The sequence below is a fragment of the Anas platyrhynchos genome, chromosome 3 (genome assembly GCF_047663525.1).
Source record: "Anas platyrhynchos isolate ZD024472 breed Pekin duck chromosome 3, IASCAAS_PekinDuck_T2T, whole genome shotgun sequence".
Lineage (NCBI taxonomy): Eukaryota > Metazoa > Chordata > Aves > Anseriformes > Anatidae > Anas > Anas platyrhynchos.
In genome coordinates, this window is record NC_092589.1 from 50,283,923 (window position 1) to 50,310,182 (window position 26,260).

At 40.8% G+C, this 26,260-nt stretch overlaps 1 protein-coding gene across 8 annotated transcripts in view; it reads right to left on the reverse strand.

Moving 5' to 3' along the window:
* MAP3K4 (mitogen-activated protein kinase kinase kinase 4) overlaps positions 1-23,409 on the reverse strand; it is a 79,272-nt gene extending 55,863 nt beyond the window's left edge. The window contains exons 1-2 of one of the 8 annotated variants that reach the window (XR_003496390.3): positions 19,172-19,501; positions 5,518-5,708 (exon numbers count right to left, since the gene is read on the reverse strand). Coding sequence is in view for 6 of the 8 variants with exons in the window: in XM_027454273.3 (XP_027310074.3) it covers positions 5,518-5,708; positions 19,172-19,215 (235 nt within the window). In the remaining 2 variants the exon portion in view is untranslated. Of the gene's footprint in view, positions 1-5,517; positions 5,709-19,171; positions 19,502-23,248 lie in introns of those variants that run through there. The other 7 variants (XR_003496389.3, XM_072035884.1, XM_027454273.3 and 4 more) reach the window with 7 other exon arrangements.
* Positions 23,410-26,260: the final 2,851 nt, after the last annotated feature.

Consider the following 26,260-nt stretch of genomic DNA (forward strand, 5'->3'; position numbering starts at 1 on the left):
CAGGGACGGTGACTCCACCACCTCCCTGGGCAACCCGTCCCAGTGCCTGACTGCTCTTTCTGAGCAGAAATGTCTCCTCATTGCCAACCTGAACCTCCCCTGGCACAACTTGAGGCCATTCCCTCCTGTCCTATCGCTAGTTACCTGTGAGAAGAGACTGACCCCCAGCTCCCCACACCTTCCCTTCAGGTAGCTGTAGAGAGTGATAAGGTCTGCCCTGAGCCTCCTCCTCTCCAGACTGAACACCCCCAGCTCCCTCAGTTGCTCCTCATGGGACTTGTGCTCCAGGCCCTGCACCAGCTTCGTAGCCCTTCTCTGGACATGCTCCAGGGCCTTTATGTCCTTCTTGTACTGAGAGGCCCAAAGCTGAACCCAGTGCTCGAGGTGCAGCCTCACCAGAGCAGAGCACAGGGCGACAATCACCTCCCTGCTCCTGCTTGCTGCACTATTCCTGATACCAGCCAGGATGCTGCTGGCCTTCTTGGCCACCTGGGCACACTGCTGGCTCACGTTCAGGTGAGCATCAGTCAGCATCCCCAGCTCCTTTTCCTCTGCACAGCTTTCTAGCCACTCTGCCCCAAGACTGTAGCGCTGCATGGGGTTGTTGTGGCTAAAGTACAAGAAACAGCCCTTTCTTATATATCTCAATTTCATAAATTCTCCAGTTTGTTTCAAAATAGAACATTTTTCTTATTCCTGATCCTTGATTATGACGGAATTTCTGTGACTATTCAGTAAGCAATTTGCTTTCTTGCTCTGAAATACTGGAGGATGGCGGTTTGTTCAGCTGCCTTACAGCTGCTTCCACTCTCCCTGGAAGATAAACCAAAGTATCTTCCAATCAAGGTAACTCTTGCTTATGTAATCAACAGAAACCTTCATTTCATAGATTTTGCCAGAAAAAAAATTAATGTCTCTGGAAAGGATGTGATTACTATTTCATAAATTTTCTGATTCTTTCTCTCTCTCTCTTTTTTTTTTTTTTTTTTTTTTAAACAAGCAGGGAAGAGGAAGGATGAGGTCTGTTTGCAATGAGTCTTTCTGCAAGTAAGCTAACCTGCTCTTGAGAAAGAAAAGGAAGATATAACAGGTTCTATTGTTTTTATTAATATAATTTATTTAAATATTTAAATTTAATAAAACTCAAAAATAATATTAGCATTTGGCAATGATAATTGTATGTTATGAACTTTTTTTCCTTCAACAAGTGCATAGAATTCTGAAATAGACCGAGAGAGATGTTCTCAGTGTTCATTTGCCAAAGAACTTTCCTTTTTTAATGTTTAACTTTTATAGACCTTAGTACTTCATAGTGTGTATATATCTAAAGTGTTTTGCTGCTTCTGATATAGAGTAAGTCACCTTCAACTAACTGGAACACAGAAAAGAATTTACAAGATGCAAACACAAATAGAAGCAGAAAAAGAACAGCATAACCCATTCTTTTATTTAAGTACAAGAATCTCGTGAGGTTAGGAGTCAAATTGACTCTTTCTTTATTTATTTTATTTTTATTTCCTACAGTAACAGGGAAGAGGCAAGAGAGGGATTGAAAACCCATGATTTAAAGTGTTGGCATTCAAATGTCCAAATTGAAGCTTCAATGCCCACTTGCTGGATTTTCATTCTTTAAGGTTATGACATTTGCCCAGACATGCAGTTTCCTAAAGGCTAAGTTTGGCTAATAATGTTGCAGATTATTTTCGTATATGACTCTTTGAAAATGCTCAACTTAGATTTACAGAAAAATATCGCAGCTTGTGAAGCACTTCAAAAACAGAAGGCTGAAAATGCATGATTTAAAATATCTTCACTGCCTGCAATTTGGCAGTCCAATTACCTAGACAAATGGGTCTTGGGGAAGAATAGATTCGTAAGATTTCATGCTTATTTGTCAGTTTTTATGACCAGCTTCTCAGTTTTCAAGCTTCCTCCTTAAGAAGCAGCAACTGATTTAAGTTTCCTTCTATTTCAATCACTACTGCCCATTCAGGGTTTTGTGCCCCAACCCATGGGTCCTTCTCGGCTCCATCCAGAAAGAGAACCCTTTTGGTTCACCTCCCGTGACCTTGGAAACAAGAGTTTAACAAATATGTATAGTAGGCATGAGATCATTTACAATAAATAATTAGATTAAAACAACATTGAATTTAATATATGACATCTGCCCCTAAGTGAAACAAAGGGGTTTTATAAAAACCTTCATAGGATCAAGAGACCGTTATATAGAAAACAAACTAATACGGACATTTTCTAGGACTGGCCAAGATCCTATAATCTGCATGAGCATGCTGCAGTTGTAGAGGAGAACAATGTATCCAATAAAAGGACTAAGAATTCATAATTTCAGATTGAAAGTTCACCTGCAGGTATTGTTTCAAGAATTCTCAGTACACACCCTCATGCTTTCTGCCAGAATTGCTGCTTTTTTGTTGCGTTCAGGGAACATGAAGAAAATCATTACAAGCTCGAGGAATTTTAAGGTTCACGTTTATTAGACATTTCCAAAGGGCTTTGCCAGGAGAGTAATTATGACTAGTGACAAAAGGACAATACATATGGTATTATCCAAGTGGTGTTTACCACTTTTTGTTTATGAGTGTTCAAGTTAAACCTGCTATCTCCTGCTCCTATGATGTTTGAGTTATCCTTATTCAGAACTTCAACTCTCACTTAGGGTGAGAAAGAAGGCTAAGAGAAAAAGAAGCATTAAGGTCTCCTCAAAGCACAGGGTGGAGGTGTAAAAACAGCATCTTGTGTTTATGCTTGGTTAAGAGGGTAGTACCAAAAGGCAAATGTCTTTCACCTGGTCTTCTACTTTAAATTGCTGTTCCTGATATTAAATGAGCCACAGAGTCCTCTAGTATCCACCATGCATATGATCAGGTCTTCTTTTACAGGGGACACACGTAAAGACTGCTGGACCCCTTACCAAGTAATTCAGTTAACCATAAAACTTTAGGGTACCAGCTCTGTAAAAAAGAATTTATGCTAAATAAAATTATTGATCAAAATGCATTGAGATCAGAAATAAATAAACTGAAATATAAGTCTTGTCTTGACTAAGCAAGTACTTAATAGCTTGCGATCAACTATGAAAGTGCTTCCCTTTGTAGCCTCCAATACATCTCTAGTCTTCAGTGCTTTGGATATGCCTTAATTTTAGAGGAAAAGAAAACTTGAGGAAATTGATGAGGGTAAGAGTGGGGTAGACAGAGGTTTTGCTTCAAGTTTCATGCACTCCTTATTCACAAAAAAGGAGACAGGGACAATGTTCTTTACGTAGTCTAAAAACTTCAGTAAGAAAGCATCACTGAACTAACATTTCAAAACATCCCAGTCAAAAAAAAAAAAAAGAAAAAACAAAAACAGGCAAGAGACACTTGTGTCTTATGAGCAACTCTGAAATTAATTTATTAGCTTAAAAATGTAAACCCCATGAGTCTTGGGGTAGAGGATAAATCATTCAGAAACTAGTTTAAACAGATTTTATAGTATCAGGGGCTTTTGTTGTTGTTGTTGTTTATTTGTTTTTAGTATTAAATGCAAGTTGGTACGCCCAAAATTAAACAAAGAAACAAACTCCGGAGACACAGGAAAGCAAGTCCCTAGTGCCCCAAATCCTTTCAGTTGTCTAAATAAAGAAAAAACACTACATTAAATGTGTTACATGCCCGTGTCTGGAAAGTTACCTCAAATTTACCTTTGAAATGGATTTGTTAAATTGACTTAACCCCTAAATTAATTCCCTTACTGAATTAAAAACACTTCAATCTGAGTAAAAGCATCTGCATACACATTCAAAGTCAATTAAATTGTCCATTCTGAAGTTTTTATTTATTTTTATTTTTTTAAATACAAAATACATTTTCTGAGATCACACATATAGGCAAAGTTAAGCTAAATGAACCACGAACTTTCCAGAAAAAACATGTTCTACAGCATACAGCACTAACCAATTTATCCAAGAATAAAAACGTTTCCACATATTTTAAGATGTTCACGGCAACCAAGATCAGAATTTTATTATTCAGGAAACATGAACCATTCACTCGCAAGCAGAAAGTTAAAGAACTTGCTCCAAAACCTTCAAATCTATTAGCAAGGATAATCAACAGCTCCCTATTTCTCTTAAAGGTATCAATCTCCAATACACACTCAGCATTGAAGACTAAACAAATAGTATAATTTATAGTTCTTTCTAGTAATGAAGTTTTCTCTGATTAGAAATTAACCTTTCTTTTTCCAAAAAAAAAAAGCACAGAATTACAAGAAAATCACAGAAAGAAAAATTATTAAATCATATACCAAAAATAAGGTCAATGTTGCATTAGAAGAGTTTAATTTAGCCAAAAAGCACGATTAAAAGCCAATAAAAGGAGCTTAATAATTCCAATGACTACACAGTTAACTGTCAAATATTAGATTTCTCTTCAATTTAGTCTATAGAAAAAATCTTTTGGTGAATTTTCACTTAATGGTGACATTACTCAGAGGTTGTCTGAAGTGGAAGGGAATGAAAACCTTTGGAAGATGTTTGCATGGGCCCTTTTACTATCAACTTGCACTCAACAACTTTACTCTTTTAAGAATAGACTGTATTCCCTTACTTATGCTAAACCATTGATTTTCTTCACTTTGAAAATGTAATCCTTCCAAGTAAATACTCTCTGATAATGTTCTCTGTTTTATATGAAGCAATTTTTAAAAATTGCTTCCAAAATATTAATTGGCAATAGCCTTTCTGCCATAATATAACCTTGTTTAACATAGATAAAAACAAGCAAACAAAGAAAGTACCTTAAGCGTATTCTGTATGAAAATACTGAACATATAATTTGATAAAAAAGTGGTATTTGGTATCCATTATAAGCCCAGCAAAACTATTAAAACTGCCAGATTTTTTCCCTTTTTTTTTTCCCCCTTGGAAGAGTAGTTTGAAAAGATTTAGCTACCGCATGGTTTTTTTTTTTTATTATTATTATTATTATTTAAAAAACAAGCAATTACCACATTTTGTATTTGAGGAAAAGAATATTTAAAATCTTAAAATCCACATTTCAACCTAAAACTGTTTTATTTAGAAGTAGGTATCATTACCTAGTAACATTAGGAAAGAACATTTCTGAAGTATCTTTTGTTTGTTTTTTTTTTTCCCTAGATTTTGGTTTTTTTCCTAGATACAACTTTTTTATTATTTTGCTAATACTTGGGTGAAAGTAAAGAGCGCAAAGTTAATTGCCTCAGTAACATTAAAGTGAAAAATAATCAGTTTAACCACTCCCATGATGATTTTTCTTCTTACACCCAAATTAATCTTTCTTTGTTGCAGTATGTGAGGTCTGCTTTCACTTATTTTCACTGTCCTTTCACTGTGCATCTCAGAGACTGGCTCCATCTTCTATATATATATATTTTTTTTTTTATTTTATTTTTTGTAGGTAACAAAGGCTATGACCATGACTTCTTTTTTTTCCCCAAAAAGGGGGGAAAAAAGAGGAAAAAAAGCACACCTACCTTTCAAAGTGGCCCGGCTAGCAGGTCTCCCAACGTTATTTTTCTGATGTTTTGTTGACATACGCTTCATCTGGCGGGGTGTACTAGGAGGAGAAGTTCCATAGAAGGTGTCAGCACTTGCTTCATCTGATAATTCCTCAGGTTCAGATTCAGAGATCTTGCAAGTAGCATCTTCTGATTTGCACTCTTTCCTGAAGAGAATAAGTTAAACCATGATGTTAAAAATACTGAAAAAAAAAAAGTGTCTGTTTAGAAAGCTAATCCACCAAAACAACCCAAGCATTCTGTGAGGCACAGTGAATCTTCCATATTTTCATGCCACAGCCATGTGGCACATGTCCAAGAGTTTTCACAACCATAAGGGCAACATTCCAATCAAGGAAAGGACAGGCAACAGGAAACAAAGAAGATGTACATCCAGAGAGTGTCTCTAGGAGAACAGAGTAAAGAAAATCTTGCATGTCATTTATTTGTGTCTCAGAAAACTTGTGGTAAATCCAAAACAAGAGGTACATGAAACAAACCAAAGTCCAAAAAAAAATACAAAAATAATCACAGAATCATAGAACAGGGGTTGGAAGGGACCTCAAGAGATCATCGGGTCCAGCCCCCCTGCCAAAGCAGGATCCCTAGAGCAAGTTGCCCATGTAGGCAAAGGGTCTTCCCTTCCATCCTTCACCTCCCCAACTTGTACATACCATGCAGGCAACTTCTAAGATCACTGAAAAGGGTCTCTACCCTTCACAGAACTTTAATCTAGCACAGGAGACCTGAACTTATTTTATGTATTTTGCACTGATTTTTAATATTAAGTAGGTTTAGTATCAGAGTTGTTTTCTTTTGGTTTTGTTTTGTTTTTTGTTTTTTTCCTGTAGCAAGAAAATGACAGGGTCCCCACAGTAACTTTTTAATTACCCCTAACTACTTTGGCCCTCAGGAAAAATGCAGATAATACTTTGAAAGAACTGAGGTTATGCAAACGTGAAATTAAGCTAATGTATATATGTTCTTCAAACTTGAAGTCTAAATGGTCAGCTTAACGACTGGATGTTGTATCACTGATCTCAACAGAAAGCGTGCATCTTTGCAGGATGAGAGTCTGTATCAATACAGAGTGTAGCACAAAAGACCAACCCTGAGTGGGACTTACCACGTTTAAGCAAACACTGTAGAGCAGTATTACATACATTATCGCAAGACAATTCAGTATTTTAAAAATAGTGACTTTGTAAGTTATCAAAATTCTAAATTACTTTGATTTAAATTGTTCAAAGATAAAAAGCATAGTGTAACATTCTCTCCTTCAGTAAGAAACAGGTATGTTCCAAAAAAATAAAAATAAATTTTAAAAAAGAGAAAAAAGAAGAACCTGCCAGGTATCACAATTGCACATCAGAATGAGACAATCAAAGCCCAGACTGCTGTGATTTTGGTCTCCCTTCTCCGCTACCAAGAGCTTGCAGCCTCTCCTTTGAGTCAATGCTGGCACTAAGCCAATGCCAGGAGCTGGTCTATCTGTAGGCTAACAGGGCAAAAAAAAACAAAACAAAACACAACAAACCAAAACCAAAACAAGCAAACAAACCCCCACACATCTTTCATATGTAAACTCCGGGCAAGCTCAAAGCACAGCTTCCAGTGCCAGCTTCCTCTCATGAGAGGAGGTCAAACGAAGAACAAGCATGATGGGGCACGCACGCACCCTCCTGTGAGGGTTTGCTTTAAAAATAAGTTACAACAAATACAGTAAATGACTAGTCGTGTCAGATACCAACAGGGAGGGCTTGCTCTGTCCCCTCAGATAGGATTACCTGGGCAGAGGGGCAGTCGGGCAGGATACCACTCATGGCTAGATCTCCGCTGAGCAGCCCCAGTGACTCACCACCACAAAATTACCCTCTGAGGTCAACAGCAGGAACACCGAAATTCAGTAGGTTTTATGCTGCTTGCTAAGGTATTAGGAAAATTCAAGAGCAAATGTATACATGGAAACAATTTAAAGGCAGTCTGTGAACTACCTTACTGCCCCATCAGCGACAGATGACGTGAATTCTTCAGTCTTACAAAAGGTCCACAACAAATAAAATCCTTTGGACAACCGAGGCTTCAGGGGAACGTAAACGGCAGTAAGACAGGGTTTTAATCTTTTTGCTCCTCTTTTCTACCCATCTGATGTTTATCTACCTGGGGTAAATACAAAGAAGGGAGAGAAGAGGAAGGAGGAGAAGAGGAGCCCGAGGCCCCAGCAAGCCCCCAGCTGAGCGCAGGCCATGGCTTGGCTGCAGCTCCTGGTGACAAGTGGCACCACGACCGCTCCTCTGCCTGGACACAAGGGCAGCAGGGCCCACAGCCTCAGCACCACCCTCTCACCAGGGAGAGGAGCACACACCTTTCCAGCTTGTATGGAGAAAATAAGCAGGCTGCCTCACACATTTTATTTCACGTTTTATGTTCTGCAAGGAACACCCTCCTGACAGCTGGGGAAGGCAGAGAGACAGACACATTTGACCTGAATCAGACAGAGCAAGGCCAGCATCAGCACCCGATAACTTCCCCTGCAATTCCACCTGGAACACAAGCGGCATTTTACTCGCTACTATTTTTGAGCCAGACGAGGAATGTTACTCATGTTCTGGTGGAGCGAGTCTGAGCGTCTGCAGGAAGAAATATGTCAGAATATTGCCAGCCAGTCAAATAGCAGCGAGATGACCAAAAATCACATACTGTGCTGTTTCTTTGCCTTTAGCTACAACCAGAAATAAATAGCCTAACATGCAGAACAGCAGTGCTCTCTGCAAAGCCACAGATAGATTTAGTGTGTGAAATCACCCTTCTCACGTTACAGCTTTGGGAAGAGGGCAGGCAACGTTACTATTACAGATAAACTCTAGAGGTTACCTAAGAAAAATGACTCAGGTGGTACCGTAGCACCACCTGTAGTTTGAGGACAGCCTTACAGTGGATTTGGTCGTGACGACGACATGAAATCAGCAATACTTTTAGCCTAGTTTCTCAGCCCTGGGAAATCACGCTGTTTGTGTGTCTTTTAACAACCCGATTCAAGTAACTGCTAGTGGCCAAATACAACAAAGGAGCCTTTTTCGATGTAATTTGCTCCTACACGTCCTGTAAGTACTGAACTGGCGAAGCAGAACAAAAGTTTACATCTTTTTGGGCGCCAGCAGAATTTTGTTCCTGAGAACTCCAGCAAACAGCGCTACTGCAGGAACAACTTCAGGCAGAGCACACCCCTCCGAGTTTGCCAAAGACAAATCAACCACAAGAGCCTGACCACATGAAACAAGAAGTCATTAGTTCCGATGCTTATGGAACTATTTATTTTTTCAGTGATCTCACTGGCCTGGTAAGGCCACGGGTGGGGCGCTGATGCTCCCGTGGGGCCTGGCAGAACGGATCCAGAGGCGCTTGTGTGAGGTCCCTGTTCCAGGACAGCTTGAAATGAGGACAGCTTACCTTCCTGTGAAAGCCACATCACACAACAACAGCCGTGCTCAACTGGAGCCCTGTGTTAGCAGCTGACAGCATGTGCTAACTTGAGCTTTCTGATCCTTGCAGAGGGAGGAGGACAGCGGCTGCAACTCAAGTGTAAAAATTCAGCATGCTCAGTTTAGGACTTCGGTGCATGGAAAGTACGTAAATAAAGCCTGCATCTCAAGTCGGAGCTCTGATCAATGCCAGTGAACAGAAAGACTTGGTTTTGCCAGCAAAAGCCTTACTGTACAAGTGTGCCAGCTGCTTATGGTCTGAACCAAAGGAACAACATCAATTTAGTCACACCTATATAAATTCTTCTTATCCACATAAAACCAAATAGGTTGCAGACATACAGGAGCAGCAGCTGCAACCCACTGGTATCATAAAGTTATCATTTTGACAGATTCCTGACAAAGCATTCATAACATTAGCGTGCTAGTTACTTTTATGAACTAACCAAAGACTAATTAAATCCACGAAACTACAAAGCGCACTGCTGGCAAACCTAAATCAAATGATTGTATTGGTTAATATACAGAATTGTTGGTTCCTAAATACTGTTTTAACTGGAAAAGTTTGGCAAATACTAATGAAAGCAAATTTCTTGTTTGCTACCAAGAACTGCAGGTTTTCTTTCCCACAGCCAGTGGAAACCACCTTAGTCTTAATTACGTGTATACACAAAAAGCAAAACCTAGACAGATGACAACTGAAGTTACTATTTATCAAATGTACCAAGGACAGTTTAAATCCAAAGCTTATGGAAAAAAATGGAAATGTATAGCCTTCACATGACACTACTTACAGGTTGCTCCAATCTTCCCCATTTTAACAAGCAAAATGCTTCTCAGTTCTGTCCTTGCAAAAAAGAAGAGACAGTAGCCAGGATGCCTAAATCAGGAATACTAGGAAAGTTGCAAGAGCTGTGTGGTAAAGAGACAAAACAACCCTACAGCTTTAGAATATAACAAGAAATAAATAACCAAGACATTTGCAAACAAGTAACTACGGTATGTTACTACATGTTGCATTTCAACCAGAATCTGAAAAATCAGAACTGAGAATTTCTTTGGCTTGTATGTGTAGCTCACAACAGGCATTTTATTTTTTACGAGTACATCAAGGAGGTGGCATTATATCTAATATTTCAGCTCAATCATGAAAACTGAAATACATCTTCCGGGTTTTCAAAGGTCTGTAAACAAAAACAGGAGAGGGGAGAACTGAGGTTTGAGGGAGCAGGACAGGCAGCAAGATGTCTGGGAGCTGTTGCTGTTGGTTTAGTAGGAAACCACCAGTCAAACCTCATTTCCATTGCTTTATGGGCACAAGAAGACTCTCCATATACTCTTCATTTTAAAAACAATAAAAAAAAAAAAGTTAAGCCCAGAGGAGATGTCGCTCATTTCAGGGTTTACAAATACTTGAAGGCCACAAGCCATTAGAAAAATATAATAATTAAAAATAAACTAACAGATGAAAAGACCACTGAAGACCACATGGGGACATGTTAAAATTAAGTAGGATAAAGTCACACTGAACTGTGTGATTTTTAACCAGTATAATTTTTTTGCACTTCCCTGACACTTTTGTAAACTTGCCTTCTTCTACCCTTGATCCTCACAAGCAGCAGTTCATGTACATTAGGCCCTTGCATACATTAATTCAGGTTCAGCCACTTCTTATTATCCCATACCCAGCTTAAAAACTTGCTGGGAATCAGAGCAGTAGATGTCAACTGATTCATCCACAAGCACACAACAGTAAATCCGAGTCAGTAGCATACAAGGCAGTAGCCAGGACAGCCACCCAGCACACAAGCTACCACACCGTGCCGTTCACCAGCAGCTGCTGCAAGCAGCTTCCTGAAGGTCCTGCACCTTTCCCACATCAGGGAGAGGCTTTCTCAGTAAATCTGATGGCACACTGCCATTCCCATACAGAGCACTGCAAGATCTGTACAAGGTTCACCACCAAGTTGCCAAGTATTTGTTCTTGACGTTCAATACCTTTGTTTTAAAGGTAAAATGTTAATTTTTCACGTATATGCTCTTCAACTGGAGCAGCTATACATTTCCATTTTTTTAAACTTTTGTCTGTTAATTAAAAAAAAAAAAAAGGAAGAAAAGGCTTCGTTGGCCTGTTCTTAGTAATGCACATTTTCAATTCACTAAGACAACAGAAAACAATCACTACACATTGCCAAGCAAATCTTTTTTAAACTAATGTAGCTATCCCCCATTACAGTTACAAACATTATATTGCAAAACTAACCAATATCCCAACAAGAACAGAGCTGCAAATCATTACTGTGCTGCAGCTGCCAGCAATGCAAAAAGCGAACCCGATTGTAGGTAACCATCTGTTAAGGCTGAAAAACAAAAGAGTATCCAGTTAGAGCTGCTGAGCACAACACAGCTCTGTAATCGGCTGCTCTAATTCCTAGGTTCTGAAAATTTTCTGAACTGAAAGCAGACTATAAAAAACAATTTTGCATACAATCTTTTCCTAAAGATCTACATTTTTCAGTATTAGAAGTGATTGCAACCAGTACAGTTAAAGTATCTATTACAAACCAGTTAACGGCTGTGAAAGAAACACTGAAGCCTTCAGTAAGAAGCAAGAAAACTTTTGTTTTTTTTTTTGTTTTTTTTTTTTTTTTTAAACAGGACAGCAGGAATTTGCTCAGTTTGTACAAATAAAACTGTACTTTTTGCTAAATACATCCTGTGCAAATCTGGCAAAGTGCTTATGGGAAAACAAATGGCCTGGTTAGCAGGATATGAAAATTCTGCAACTGGCACAGATCTGAATGGTCTCTGTCACATGTTTCTACTGTGACTATACTTCTAGAGACAGTTAAAAAAAATAAATTGCTAAGTCTTTTAATTTCTCAGGACCTGTTTTTCAAGCACGTTTCTCAAACCCCATTCGCATGTCCCTATGATCACCTTTACATCTGCACCATCCTTTCTTACTAGAGGAGGTGGCTAATCCTGTCTAGTTAAATGCATCCATTTCTCATCTCTTCTGAAAGATGAGACAGATATTTATGAGGGCCACATGCAAGCTTTCATCAATTTCTCTACCCATAAAAGCAGCTATGTAACATACACCCTGTCAAGGCTAATAAGAACGGGGAAAAGAAACAAACGTGAAACTTATCTCTGAAGAAAGTCTGAAGTAGAGACAGTGATGATACCCATAATGCCAAGAAGCAACTTGAGGAAAGGAAAAAAAACATTTTGTTGTGCAGTCATCTTAAAACATCACCCTATTGCAGAAGTCCAGGGCATTTCCGTATTCTTTTCAAATTCACTAAGTATTTCCAAAAAACATTTTAAAGAAGAAACAGTACCAGCACAGGAATTTCAGTGTTAATTCAAATCAAGCTGTACATGTCCACATTTTCTCCTTACAGAGGAAGGAGGGAAGGCAGATCAGAGTTGTCTCTATAGCCTAGGAATGAAGAACAAAAGCATGCAAAGGAAAAAAAAAATAAAGTAGCACTTGGGCAGAGCAGAGGAGAATTTACTTATAACAGAAATAGCAATTTTACCATCTACTGTTGACAGTAACTGAAAAAAAAGCACTTACACCTTTCAGCAAGTAAGTCTGCAGATGTAAATATTAGAGCAATTAAGTTTTACAGCAGAGATGCTTGTAAAAGCACATGAAAGTAACATTCAGAAACTTTAAAAACAAGTATGAAATGTAATGAAGCTTAACCACACAATTCTCTACAGGGATGAAGCAAAGAGTCTCATAAATTGCTAAGACTGTAGTCACGGTAAGATGACACGGTAAGATGACACTGTTTCGATGCACTTTTTGTCTTTCAGGTTGCACGCTCCTGCCCTTTCTGCACAGAATCATGTGAGCTTAGCCACAGATCTGATGAAGAAACACATGAATGTCTTGGTGCATCAGATCAAGAAGCTGAAGTAAGAACTCCACCGCCATATGATTGCTAGATCCAGAAGGAATGCAGTGGAGGAGCTCGCCTTCTTCTCTGGGAGAGGCCAAAGGCAAGAAAAGGCAACCTGCTGTTCAAACACCTCGGGTGTGATGTGAAATAACACCCTCAGTCACGCTCTTCTGGCTGCAGCTGAAGCAACTTAGGTGACTTCTTCCTGCTTTCCAGTGATGATTTACCAGAAGTCCCCAGCCCCCAGGGTGCGCTGATAGAAGTGACCGAACCAGGCCTGGTTCTGCCCAAACAGCCCAGCTGAGCTGGAACGTCTTTGTGAGCAGGATTTTTCCAACTTCATCCACTTTGAATTTGATTAGGCAACCAAATGCACATCATGCCAGGCTAGCAAATTTCACATGGCAGAAATCCCTCGTTTGGGGGTGGGGGAGAGGAGATGGAGGTCAGGAGATGGGAAGAGTAACTTCTAGTCTGGGTCAGCTGTAAAACTAATGCCTTTTTTTTATTTTTTATTCTGCAGCAATGATAAAAGCAGAATACTTAGGCAGGAAGACACAGTAACACCTGCATCACTACCAAGAGCTGACAGAATTATGCAATTCCAATAGCTTATTATAAATTAACCCACAAACAAGGGCTCCTTGACACATACAAAAATTACAGAAACACTCTAACACCTGTCCAGTAAATAGAGGGAATTAGCAGCACAGTAATAACATCTTCTCCTTGCTATTTACAAACACAAACACCCAAAGCCGCTAGGAAGGCTTGACCTACATCCACCTGCTCGTGTGCTGTATGGGTTTACGCCACAAGAGCCAGGCTAACAGTTAAGCTCCAAGGACAATAAATCCCAGATCAGCCTGTCAGAAGCACAAAGCAAGTGCTTCTGCTGCAAGATCAACAGTGGTGTATAATAACAAGACTTCATTGCGATGGAACAACCAGTATTTCGGCAGAAAACTGCAAGGAAAAAGAGTCATTATTGGGGAAAAACTAATTTAAAGGTTAGAGTCAAACAGTTCATCTTTAATTGAATCCCACTGACATCTTTTCCCCCTTGGTAACACTCAGCTGGAGCCATTTAATAAGAACAGAAGGGCACAGCAAGCAAGAACACATTTCATTTCTACGGCAGACCTCAAGCACATCTGACTGCAGCCAACACCCCGTTACAGAGACCTTTAGAGCACTGTACTTGAATGAAAACTCCCTGAGCCACCAGAAATCTCTACAGAGACCAGCTACATTTGTTTTAAGAGAGAAACTCAAACTAAACCTTCTGCTTCTCCAGATGCTGTGATCAGTTCTGTAAATCCTTTGACACTTTCCCCCAAATTCTTGGGCAGAAGCTTCCAAGTGTTCAATTACTGCATTTATGGCAGAAAGATGTATAGTTGCAGGGAAATGCAACAAGGGTTACTGAAACGGTGGAGAGGTCTTGAAGGACCATCTACTGACAATCAAATCTAATAGACTTCAAAAATATAGAAACTGTCAAACGACGAGTTAAAAATAGATAAAGGAAGATGCAAATTACTATTCATCATAGGTTTTAATTCCAAGCAGAAATAAGAGTTATTGAGACCTATTTAAATAATCTAAGGAAGAGATTTGTCTTCTGCAATTTACACCAACTCGAGGTAAGTATAAAAATAAAATAAAGCTCTCATAACACTCTTGGCAGTTCTTCATGTTCTCATCTCAGAAAAAAATCAGAACTTTCTGTTCTTTTTTACTAGTATATTTGGAAACAGAAAAAGGTTAACTAAATTTTCCATCTTGGATTATTTTAAGTTTTTATGCAAATTTGGATTATGATGTAGAGGTATTTACAAAACATGCATGGCCATTCAGATCTGAGCCTCTCCCTCCCCAGACCCCCATACACAAACGTATTATTTGCTTACAATTATGTCAAAGGTCATTTCAATACAAAGGAGTAACAGATCCGTTTCATTCTGATATTGCTCTGTAAGGTATATAAAAAAAAACAAAACTTATGAAAACAATTAAAATGTTGCTGGTGTTGTTAGGTTTCCGCATCCACTATAAAGCCAATGAGGTGAGACTACAAAAGTGTAGAAGCACAGAAACAGGAGCTGAGGGAGTTGCACCCACCCAGCCTATCCAGTGCCCAGCTCCCTTCTCTTCCATGCCCCAGAACAACTGAAGTCAAGTATTAGTTGGTTTCAGTCACCATGCTTCATCCTTTGGCTATTAGGTTTGTACTACATTTCCAATCCCTACTATATCCTAACAAACACTTAGGAATTTTTTCTTAAACTGATTTGTCCAAGAACATCACTTTATCTTTGTCTTTCACTATTTCTTTAAATGAGAAGTTCTGAAATACGTTTTCATCACCACAGTAAAGATGGTTGAGCACAGTATAAATCCAAGGGATAAATGCTGCAGTTAAGTCCTTGGCATCTGCACAAATCAGATACCAAGGTTTTAAGCTACTCAACCTCTTCCTCCACCCCCCAAAAAAAAAAGATGGATTTTCAGGAATATTTAAGCTACCACAGTCAAAGTTACGTACGAACAGAGATACCATGGCAAAAAGCGTTTCACTGCCAGACTCAACTATAAACACAACATATGTAGCAGGAACATGGATCTACACCAAAAGATAGTAAGATCTGTAACAGGCTGTGAAATGAAAATGGCTTTCTCCTCTCCCTCCACAATCTCCCGTGCACAAACTTTACTCTTCTGGCAGGCAGTTCCACTTGTAGATGAGAAAAGCTATCGGTTTTGATCCCAAAATTTCAGTGCATCTTTTAGACACAGTCAAAGTCTACAAGGAACTTCAGGTGAAGTACTGCAAGTTAAACACAATTTTAGTGGAAGCTGGTACCCAAGCACTTTGTGCTTCTGGGAGCTACATGTAGATGACCAGTCCACAACCTTTGGGAAACGCAGGCAATGTCACGGAGCTGCAGCACACCGTACTGCTTGGAGCATCCCGGGCACTGAAGGCTTCGTGTCCATGGACAGCTCCACCACGGGCTGAGAAGTAACAGGGATGTGTGTAACTGTGGGCCTGCTCCCACTTCGGGACCATTGACGGTTGTTTCACAGCTAAAACAGTAAAAGCCTTTAAATACACTGGTCTAAGAGAAGCCATCAGCACATAAACTAGCAGCTCACGTGAGCCAAGGGCATAACACACAAATACGACGTTAGAAAGCACTATGTGACAGTCAGTCAACACTACTAGGTGGTAGCGGGATGCAGGAGGAACAGAATGAATCTCCTCCTCCTACTCGTGACACCAGTGGCACTGAAGTTATATCCCACTTGTCTGGATCCAGAATAAACCAGGTGAAGGTTCAGGGCAAGCCGATGAGATCTTACATGCCGGGCTCTCGGACTGGACGTGTTGCTGAACATCTGACAGCTCAGTAACACTCTAGCTCGGGTGTTAAGAGCAAACATTTCAGTTTGGCTTTACTTTTGCAGTTGGTCAAGGATGCACACGGAACAATTTTGATCTACTTAAAGGAATAAGATCTTTTTTAAAATTCAAAAATTTGTTAATAGGTTACAGGCAAAACATAGCATCAATGTAGGTAACACTTCAGAGCAGGAGAAAACTTAAGGAAAGTAACAGCCCTGCAAACATCAAGAGCGTAAACACACACACTCAACAGCAAACCCAGCCACACATCTGAAGAACCAAAGCTGATACACACATATCATCTTGTGCTGACAGAGGCCAACACGCTATTTGACTAGCAGTGAGAAGCTAAACTGCACCTCAAACAGAGGATTTTTTTTTTTTTAACAGAATGGTTTGTACATAATCTAAGAAATGTGGCTGTCACGGAAGCCAAATCTTTAAAAGGCTGTAAAACTCTCAACTCCCTAAAATAAGAATTACCGCATATCTTTCATCCCTTCCTTTAAACCCAGCAGATCTGTTTTTCATCACAGCACAGTTTGCATTCCACAAGGGCCAATATCACTTGCTTACATAATAGTAAAACCAACCTTGACACAGACAGCGCTAATTAACAGACATAAAAACAACTCGAGCAGCCGCACAACGCAGACTAATCCTCGCTGCTATAAATGCCAGAGACATCTCAACAAGCGCTTCATGTGTTTGCGCGTAGGTGGAGCAATCAGTCATTCAGCCCAATCTTGCACATGTAAACAAGCAAATGTGATACATAAAAAACAGAGATTATATCTTACCTTATTTAAATGCATGAAAATAAAAATTAAAGAAAAAAAAAACAAAACAGGAGAGGGTGGTAAATCTACACACTCGAATCTAATTTCCAGTTGAAGCTACGATCCTAAGTTAATAGAATAACTTGAAACTTTTTCACTCACCATCAGTCATACAGATACAGTCTGGCAAGCAGAAAAATACGCTAAGCACAATTCATGACATGACCTCAAGCTTCCCCCAAACAACAGCTGCTGCCGACTGACAGCCCAATTCATTGTCATCATACAGCCAACAAATCTGATAGACAGACCACCAAAAAATCCCCCAGCGCAGAGGAAGCCTCCACATTATTCACAGTTCTGTCCCGCTCTATTCAGCCTTGTTCCTTCATTCACCGCTTGTGATGGATTTATGCCAAGAGAAAAGAGAGCTACAAGCAATCAAGGACGAGTAACCCTCCAGCTCTTCGCACCTTCACGGTGCCACCAAAATTGGCAGCCCAACAAAGGAAATGCTTTTAAGGCTTCATATTTGCTGTAGTGAATTTTCTGCCATGAAATTCTTGTGAATACCTAAGATTGGTGTCAGAAGATTTAGTGCCTGTAAGACATGATAGAGAAGCATCAAAGACGTACCCATTTCAGTCAGTGTTGTACTTCATAGAAGTGGAAACAGCTTGAAAACTTTTTGCTTGCTTTGTAACAAGTATATCTAAATGTGAATTCTTCCCAGAACCTTTTAGCAGCATCATTTCGTTTATCCATAATGACTACAGCCGACCCAATGCTCAAGGGCAATCCTATCTCAAATTCAACATTTACTCTTAGGCTCCCTGAGTGCTTTTTGGTTTGAAGCCACCTGCCCTTTCTCCCCACCCCAGAGCATAAGTTAAAGCAGGAAAAGAAGACTTAGGAAAAAAATACACGTACTTTTGGAGTGGAATTCTCAGACGCTTTGGAACATCCAGGACTAAGGACTGTATAATCCAAGCAAAGCCAAGAATATGTTGCATGCTTACCTTAGATTTACAAAAGGTACCATTGCATTTCTGATCCAAAAAGACCGAATCCTTACACAAAGATCAAAAGAGTTCCAACACAAAAGGCCGTGTCACAACAACAAAAGCAATCAACTTTCTTTTTTAAACAAAGGTAACAAAGGTGGGCGCACTGCAAATGAGAATGGCCAGGTACTTGCCCAACAGAGTTCAATTTAACTGAAGAAGGATGCATTATACCAACGTGCTGCCGGGGCGCCTCGTCATAGAAACACATTTGTACTCCATGAAGAGGACTGAAAGCAATGAGCACATTTCACGGCACCAAATGCATTTCAAACTCTCACGCCTGGTACAAGGTCCTGCAGATCTCAGCGAGACTCTGACCTCACCACTGCAGTACCTAATGGTAACTCCAAAACTTAAATGAACTTTAATTGCCTTGAAGAAGCCTCTGATGCTTTTTTTTCTTAAAAGCAATGCAGAAACACAGTATTGCAACAAGCCGGAGAAACAACCCTCTTCTGCAGCAGCTGTGCAGCTGGCACACAGCGTACCCACCGACGTGAATCACGGCGAAGCGCACGCACTTCCCCGACACAAATTAAGGCTACCTAATTGCTTGGAGCCACCTCCCTCCCTCCCTCCCACCCACCACAGCTCAGCTCCGAAGTTAACTAATTCAATTTTCCCTTGCCGGCTGGAGCTGCCACCGCAGCACCCACACCCACATCCGACTGACACCAGCCCTCCCGCAGCGCCCGGCGGAGCTCGGGGCGGGCAGGAAATGCCGGGCTGCGTTATCCGTGTCCCGCCCGGGCTCCGCAGGGCTGGGGGGCACCTCTCGTTTCTTTAAGCCTCACTTTTTACTCGCTCTGCGCTCCAGCTGCGCTGCGACCCCTTGAAGTTGCAGCCAGGACCTCGCCGCCCCGCTCCCCGCCTCCCTCCCCTGCCGCTGCCCGCACCCTGCCTGCTCCTGCGGGCCCCCGGGGCACGGCGCCCCCCGGGGCAGCTCCCCCGCTGCCCCCCGCCGCCCCCCGCTCACCTCCCCCCCGGCGGCGGCGGTGGCGGCGGCGGCGGCTCCTCCATGTCGGCGGCAGGGAGCAGCGCGGCGACGCCTCTCACGCTCGCAGCGGGCCCGGCATGGCGGCGGGGCGGGGGCGCGGCGGGGCGGGGGGAGGCCCGAGGGGAGCGGGCGGGGGGCTCGGCTCTACCCGGCCGCCGGGACCCGGCCGCCCAGCGCCGCCCGCGCGGCCGCCATCTTGGGAGCAGCCTCGCAGGGCAGCGGAGCCGGGAGCATCGCTACGGCGCGCGAGGAGGGACCAGCCCCGCAGGACGCGCTCGCCGCCTCGTCGCTCTGCGGGGCCCCGGCCGCAGCGGCTGGCTCCCGGGAGTCGCCCCCCGCCGGCCCTCGGCGCCCAGGCGCCGCCCCCGGGGCTGTGCGAGAGGCGGTGGAGGTCCCCGGGAGCCGTGGGGAGGGCGGAAAGTGCGGTGGAAGCGCTGGCAGCCGGTGGCGAGCCTCGCTCCGCTCCGTGGTGCCGGGCTGGCCGGGAAGCGGCGGGGAGCAGAGCCGGGTGCACCTGCTGCACGCTGGGTGCCTCAGTGTCCGCACCCGGCATCACAGTCACCGAGGCTGGAAGACAGCTCCGAGATCACCTGGTCCGACCACCCCCCACCACCAGTGTCACCACCAAACCATGTCCCCAAGCACCACGTCCAGCCTCTCCTTGAGCACCCCCAGGGCCGGTGACTCCACCACCTCCCTGGGCAACCCGTCCCAGTGCCTGGCTGCTCTTTCTGAGCAGAAATGGCTCCTCATTGCCAGCCTGAACCTCCCCTGGCGCAGCATGAGGCCATTCCCTCTACTCCTGTCACTGGTTACTGTAAGAAGAGGCCGACCCCCAGCTCCCCACACTTCCATTTCAGGTAGCTGTAGAGAGCAATAAGGTCTGCCCTGAGCCTCCTCTTCTCCAGACCAAACACCCCCAGTTCCAAGAGCACAAACGTTAGCATTCAGGGACAGAAGGCAAACCTAAGTTAGTGGTTACTGTGAGGAAGACTGTGTGATTTATCTGAACACTTAGCATCTCTGTGTGGCCTGCTTGGGTGATGATCAACACATACAGGGGCTGGAGCTACCCACAACATCCCTAATAGTTCAAAGACACGAAAGGCTAGAGGCCCCATGTGTAGGCACATGGAAAAATGAGCTCAGGTGAACAGTTATAAGCATAGCTTTGCAGGAATGAATAAATAAACAAATAAATAAATAAAAGTAGTCTTCATTTATTCTGCTGCTTCTGGAACAGCTTGCTTCATTTTAGAATCCTAGTCACTCTAAAGCCTACAGCAGCGCTGTTTATCAGCTTAGAACAAAGAACTGAAGCCACGTTATCCATTTGGAAATACAGGGAGGAAAAATGTAATTTCCTGAACTATAAATTGGCTGGAATACCAAAGGTAACGCCCTTTAAATGTAGAGAAATTCCATGGGTTATTTAATTGTTCTCGTTGGTGAGAGCCTCATCTTTTACATTTGACAGGACTGAAAGAAAAGCAGAAAACCCTGGTATCAGTAATGTGTGTACAAGTGGTATATATTATTTCTGAAGAGTTAAATTTAAACTAAGAGAGGAGTGGAATCAATAACAGGTTCTGCTTTATGCTCAGTTCCTTCATTAAGTTAACTTACAAGAGTTGTACCATAAATTCACAGACTTCTAGCCTGGTGATAACACTCAGTTGTTCATGACATAATATTATTCATATATCTATCCAAGAAAAACAGTTACTACTAGTTAATTTTAATAGGCCCTTTGAACTATGAGAATATTTTTAAAGCTGAAATGCAGAAGATACTTCTAATATATGTTTTCACCATTTGTTGGTGAAATATGTTAGCCCAAAACCAAAGAGCAGTTATAAAGGCAGATATAGACAATAAGTTCCCACAAGTCTGTTATCATGAACAAAACCTAGAGAACATAGATCAGGGAAAACAACATGAGAAATTCTGTAGTAATGACATAATAAAAACATAAATTCTCCAAACCTAAAGCAAAGCTGCACAGTATGCACTTTTTTAGTATATTTGCAAATAATAAAGGTTCAATGCCGCTGATCAAATAATTGCATAGCAATGACTTTTATTGTTGTTTTTGGCTGTTACAGGTCATTATCTGACAGTACTCACTGTAATGATATGTTAGAAGCACGAAGTTTCTATTAGCTAGCAAATGTATATATAAAATATATATATTATATATAATATACATATTATATTATATATATCATATATATTATTTATATATATATTATATATATCATATATATTATTTTTATATATATTATATATATATATAATGTCTTGTGCCATGGATGTGATGGTGTGGATGTACAGACATTCTAGGGGCCCATGGCAAGGGTGGAAATGCCCACTGCAGTAAATATGAAGATAATTTACTGAAGCAGATTGGAGTTCACTGCAGCCTCTGAAATGAGGAGGTTCATAATAAACCTCCTTGCATGCCTCTTCCCCTTTTCCATGAGGAAAACCCAGTATATTGGATTACATCACATTCCTGTGGTGTACCATGGAGAATATGCTAAAACTAGAGATAACTGGCCAAGCAAGCCAAGGGGGTGAGTTTGATACAATACCACTTCTCTGGGTGCAGTAGGCCATAGTGAGCAACATAGATAAGGAAGAAGATGAAGAGAGAGATTTATAGTCTTGCCTCATCTTCTCAACAGGAGAAATTTATGAGTGGCCTACAGAGAACATGGAAGAGTAGGGAAAAAGCTGCAGGAATATGTGTGGCTGATGGTATGAAACAGCAGACGACATCAAGGTTGTCAGAGCCTATGTAGTGATATTATTTAGCAAAAGCAAAATTTAAACAAGTTACAGAGGCCTTACAAAAACTGATATAGTTAACATTCTTTTAATGATTTTGTCTTCATTTAAAGAATATCATTATATTTCAAAGGCTCCTTGACTTCCTGCTTATGCATCTAAGCATATCAAAATGCAGAGTTGCATGGAAATTGATAAAGGAAGTTGTTCGCTCTGATTCTACTACTGGAACAGAGGAAGGCACAAAAAGAAAACAGACATCACAATAAATGATGTCTTAATCTGTCAGAAAATATTAGTAATAACAGATTTTAACTCCTGAGGTGGCAATTAATCATGACCCCAAAATTGTAGGCTGAAAAAAAAAGACTGTCAAAACAATCCGAGTTCTTTTAGATTAACTTCTGTTTTCTGAACTTTTAGGTTGATTTTACTTCTTTTTTCAGCAACCACGTGGGTTCATATTCTTAGCAGATACTACGATTGCTTAGGAATTGCTTTTTATTCCAGCAGTATGTCTTTTATTACACCAACAGTCCTAGAACTTGCAATAAAAATGTAAGCGATGGCAGTAGCATCCTAGAAGCAGAAATAGCTCAAAAAAATCTCTTAAATAGCTTTTTTTTAATTGTACTCCAACTGTCCTTTAAATCTCTGTCTATTCCTCAGCCATAGATTTTGTCGTTCCTTTCTCCTTATTTCACCACAAGTACCAAACTGGACTGTACACGCAAGTGTGCTTTTGCAATTTCTGAGTTCTACAGCTTTTTTCTATATACAAAAGGTAATAAGGAAAAGAAAGATTGGGTCAATGTAGGTAAATAAATAAGTTATAAGAATATCTTTAAAAATTTGTTTCTCCCAGAAACCGTCACAAGGCCAAACTTTCATTTTATGAATGTTATGCAGAATAAAGTGTTTGATTTGTTTTTTAAACAGAGTTGTTGAAACATAATAGTCAGATGGTTCTTCACTGTGAACTACATACAAAAATAAAACCCTGGACAAGAATGGTTTTGTAGATTTGGATTTTCCTTCCAATAAATTATTGATTTCATTTCCACTGAGAACTGTTCAAAAGTAAAAGCAGTTAATTAAACATAGTCTCACTTACAGCAGCAGACACCGGAAAGCAGCCTGTTAAACACAATTAGTCCAGCACAGTTAGTAGTTAAATGTGCTGAAGACAGAATTTTCATTTTTTTCTTGTTCATAGATTAGAAATGCTCTTCTGCAGACCCATGAAGAGTAAAACATGAACCATACCTGCATTTAATATCTAGAAGACCATCTGACAGCATTTGTTTCTTTTGCAGATTTTGAAGCTAGCTACTCCAGAGTCAAAATAAAATACCAAGATGTATTTCCACCTGGAAATATGTAGATGCTTCCATCTGCAGTTCTTCTGCTCTCATAGAAGATCAGGAAGGTGTTTGTTTGTTTGTTTGAAAGAAACAGGACTCTGTTTACAGTGTCCTATAACTTGAGCATTGCTGCAACTGCTTTGAAGTGTGAACCTCTGAAAGAAATTAAGGAATCACACTATATAGCTCTGTTCAATCATCTGTTACCACAGTGATTCATTCACTTCAGAAGCTCGCATGATAGCTGCCAAAGCTTGTTCAGCAGCATGGTTTAATAGCCATGCTATAATAGGAGCCAGCTAGCTTGACAGAGGTAGAGTATTTCTGTCTAAACACTGTCATCTCACATGCTGCATGTAAGATCACACAGGGCTTGATATCTGACTCATCACTATTAAAGGAGAATTTGTAAGTAACAGTAGCATGAGGTCAGAAACATTCCGAGAATTACTGTCTTATCACTTCAACTCAGTATTTTTTTTTGTACTTCCTGTCCTAAAAAGCAACTGTGTGTAGCACTGCTACTGCCATTATTAAAATGGCATGACCCACATGAGAGAAGGGTGACCCTCAGTTGTGATTAAAGCAATATGATTTTAGTGTGTAAAGCTCGCCTTTGTGCTTAGTGCCTGCCAAGCTGGGCACAGCTAAAATCACTGACAGATATTCAAAGGTACATAGAGACAGGGCATGGGCATGACTGTGTTCAGATATAAAGAGACTCAATTTTTTTCTGAGTCAGCACATATATTGCAACAGTCTGGCTACAGTAGCTCATATCTCCCCAAGAACGAACTTTGGACTTGTGAAAATGAGTTATGCTGAATTTAATGCTACTTGAACTTGACTACCACCACCAAAGTTTGTTTAAAGCTTGCTTCACTCCTGTAAATCACACTGTAATTCTTTCCCCAGCTGTATCATAGACATAAGCAGTGACCAGCCATGGGACGTTTACATACATGACCAAGATCATGGCAGTGCTTCGTCTGTGTCTGTGTTCGATATAGTAATATCATAAACAAAGGAGCTCCACCAAAAAATTGGGGCCTATCCTCTGGAGGTGTTGTAGACCCAGGGCATATCCAGCTGTTTTCTGACAGTGAAATTTAGTGCATCATTGCATGTAACACCCTGTGTTTTCATGGATCTTGCAAGTCTGAACACTTTCTTATATTAAAAGTTTTAAAGTGATGCTATTTATTTTCATCAACCCAGAAAAGCAGAAAAAAAAAAAAAAAGTTCCAGACTGTCTTTTAAAATGTCTGGTTGTGCATCTGAAATTCTTTCTATATCTGCCTTACAGCAGCTGCAAAACAGCTGTGAGATCTATATAGAGATTCCCTGCCTAGGTTTTTTTTCTACAGCTCCTGTCCATCTCTCTTCCTCCAACAGCTCTTAGTGTAAAGTGAGAGTAGTCATAGAAAAGCAGTGTAGCTGGTATGTTCCTTTACCTCAGTAGTTCCTGGTTGTTGCATCAGCTGTAGGAAGTTATAAGCAGCCAGGAGAAGATTTTAATCTTCATTTAATGTTAAACCCTGCAAACACTTACACACGTATCAATTCATTTGTATAATAGGCATATTGAAATCAATGGGACAACCCTGAGAGAGCAGTTACTCATATATACATAAATGTTTATAGGATTTATTTCCTGCTTCTGCTCTGAATCATCTGGAATAATTTAGCACCTACAGTTTCACAAGGTGAATTAATCTTTCATGATTTAATCCCATTGATGGTTCAGTCCTGCTGAACAGCAAGCAATAGGAACTAACGTATTTAACTTGTCACAAAGCACCCCTAACTAAAGGATAACAAGTTAGTAGCTCATTCCACAACTCCCAGTTGTCTCACATTCTGCTGTGTTTCAGGTCTTATCTTACTCCCACATCTCTAAGCAATTCATTAGTTAAAAAAGCTGTTACTTTCTTATGAACATACATTTTTTTCATCTTTGTAAATACTTGCACATATGATTGTACTGTAATTCCTACAGCGCAAAACACTAAAGAGATCATTGCCTGCCATTTTATGCTATGTCAGTGCATTCAGAGCTGTTCCCATTTGAGACTTATTGGTCCCTATCGTTGTTTTTATATAATTGTTTCGCATCTCCTCTTCTTCACATGTACTGATGATTATTTTAAGACCCATGCTTGCTAGGAAACAGCGCATAGCACTTGACATAACTGTTGAATGATGTGAGCTAATCTGCTTTCCTGGCAGCAGTAATCTCTCCAGCTACAGCCAGCTGAGGAATCCAGTTTATGACCCTTGTACTAGGAAGCTGAGGTCTCTGTGGCATTCTCTGTTGAGCAGCTACAGAAGGTATAGCTTCCATGCATTTACCTCCTCTGTGAGCCAGTTCTGAAGGAGTCGTGGATGTTAGTTATGAATGGCTACTTCTGAAACATTCCTAGACAAAAGTAACAGAAAACCATAATGGACAGCACTAGAAGCTCTGGAAGAGCTGTGAAAAGCTGGTCATCAAAGTTTAACAGCACTTTCATCCATTTTTCTTTTCTCTTCCCTCCCCTGAGACTTTCAAGTAAATGAAATTCATATCCTATAAGATTTTAAAGAGTCCCTTTTCCCTATCCACTTTGTATAATGGAATTCACACACCCTTCTCCAAACAGCAACAGAGCACTACAGATCTGCAGGCATCACACAGCATTTGGTTGGCCTACAGAGTATCTTTCACTGAGATGAGACAACCCCAAGATCTCCATGTATTATATAACTATACGTGTATACTGGTGATAAATTGTAAGGCAATGCATTAGGTGATAAATTGTAAGGCAATGCATTAGGCCTGTCTGCTTGACTGACACCTACTCTGTTCCATGTCACGTCTTCTCCAGGACAGATTCCTGAATCCTGAAACTCAGAACAGCTTTGAGAAGCCTTA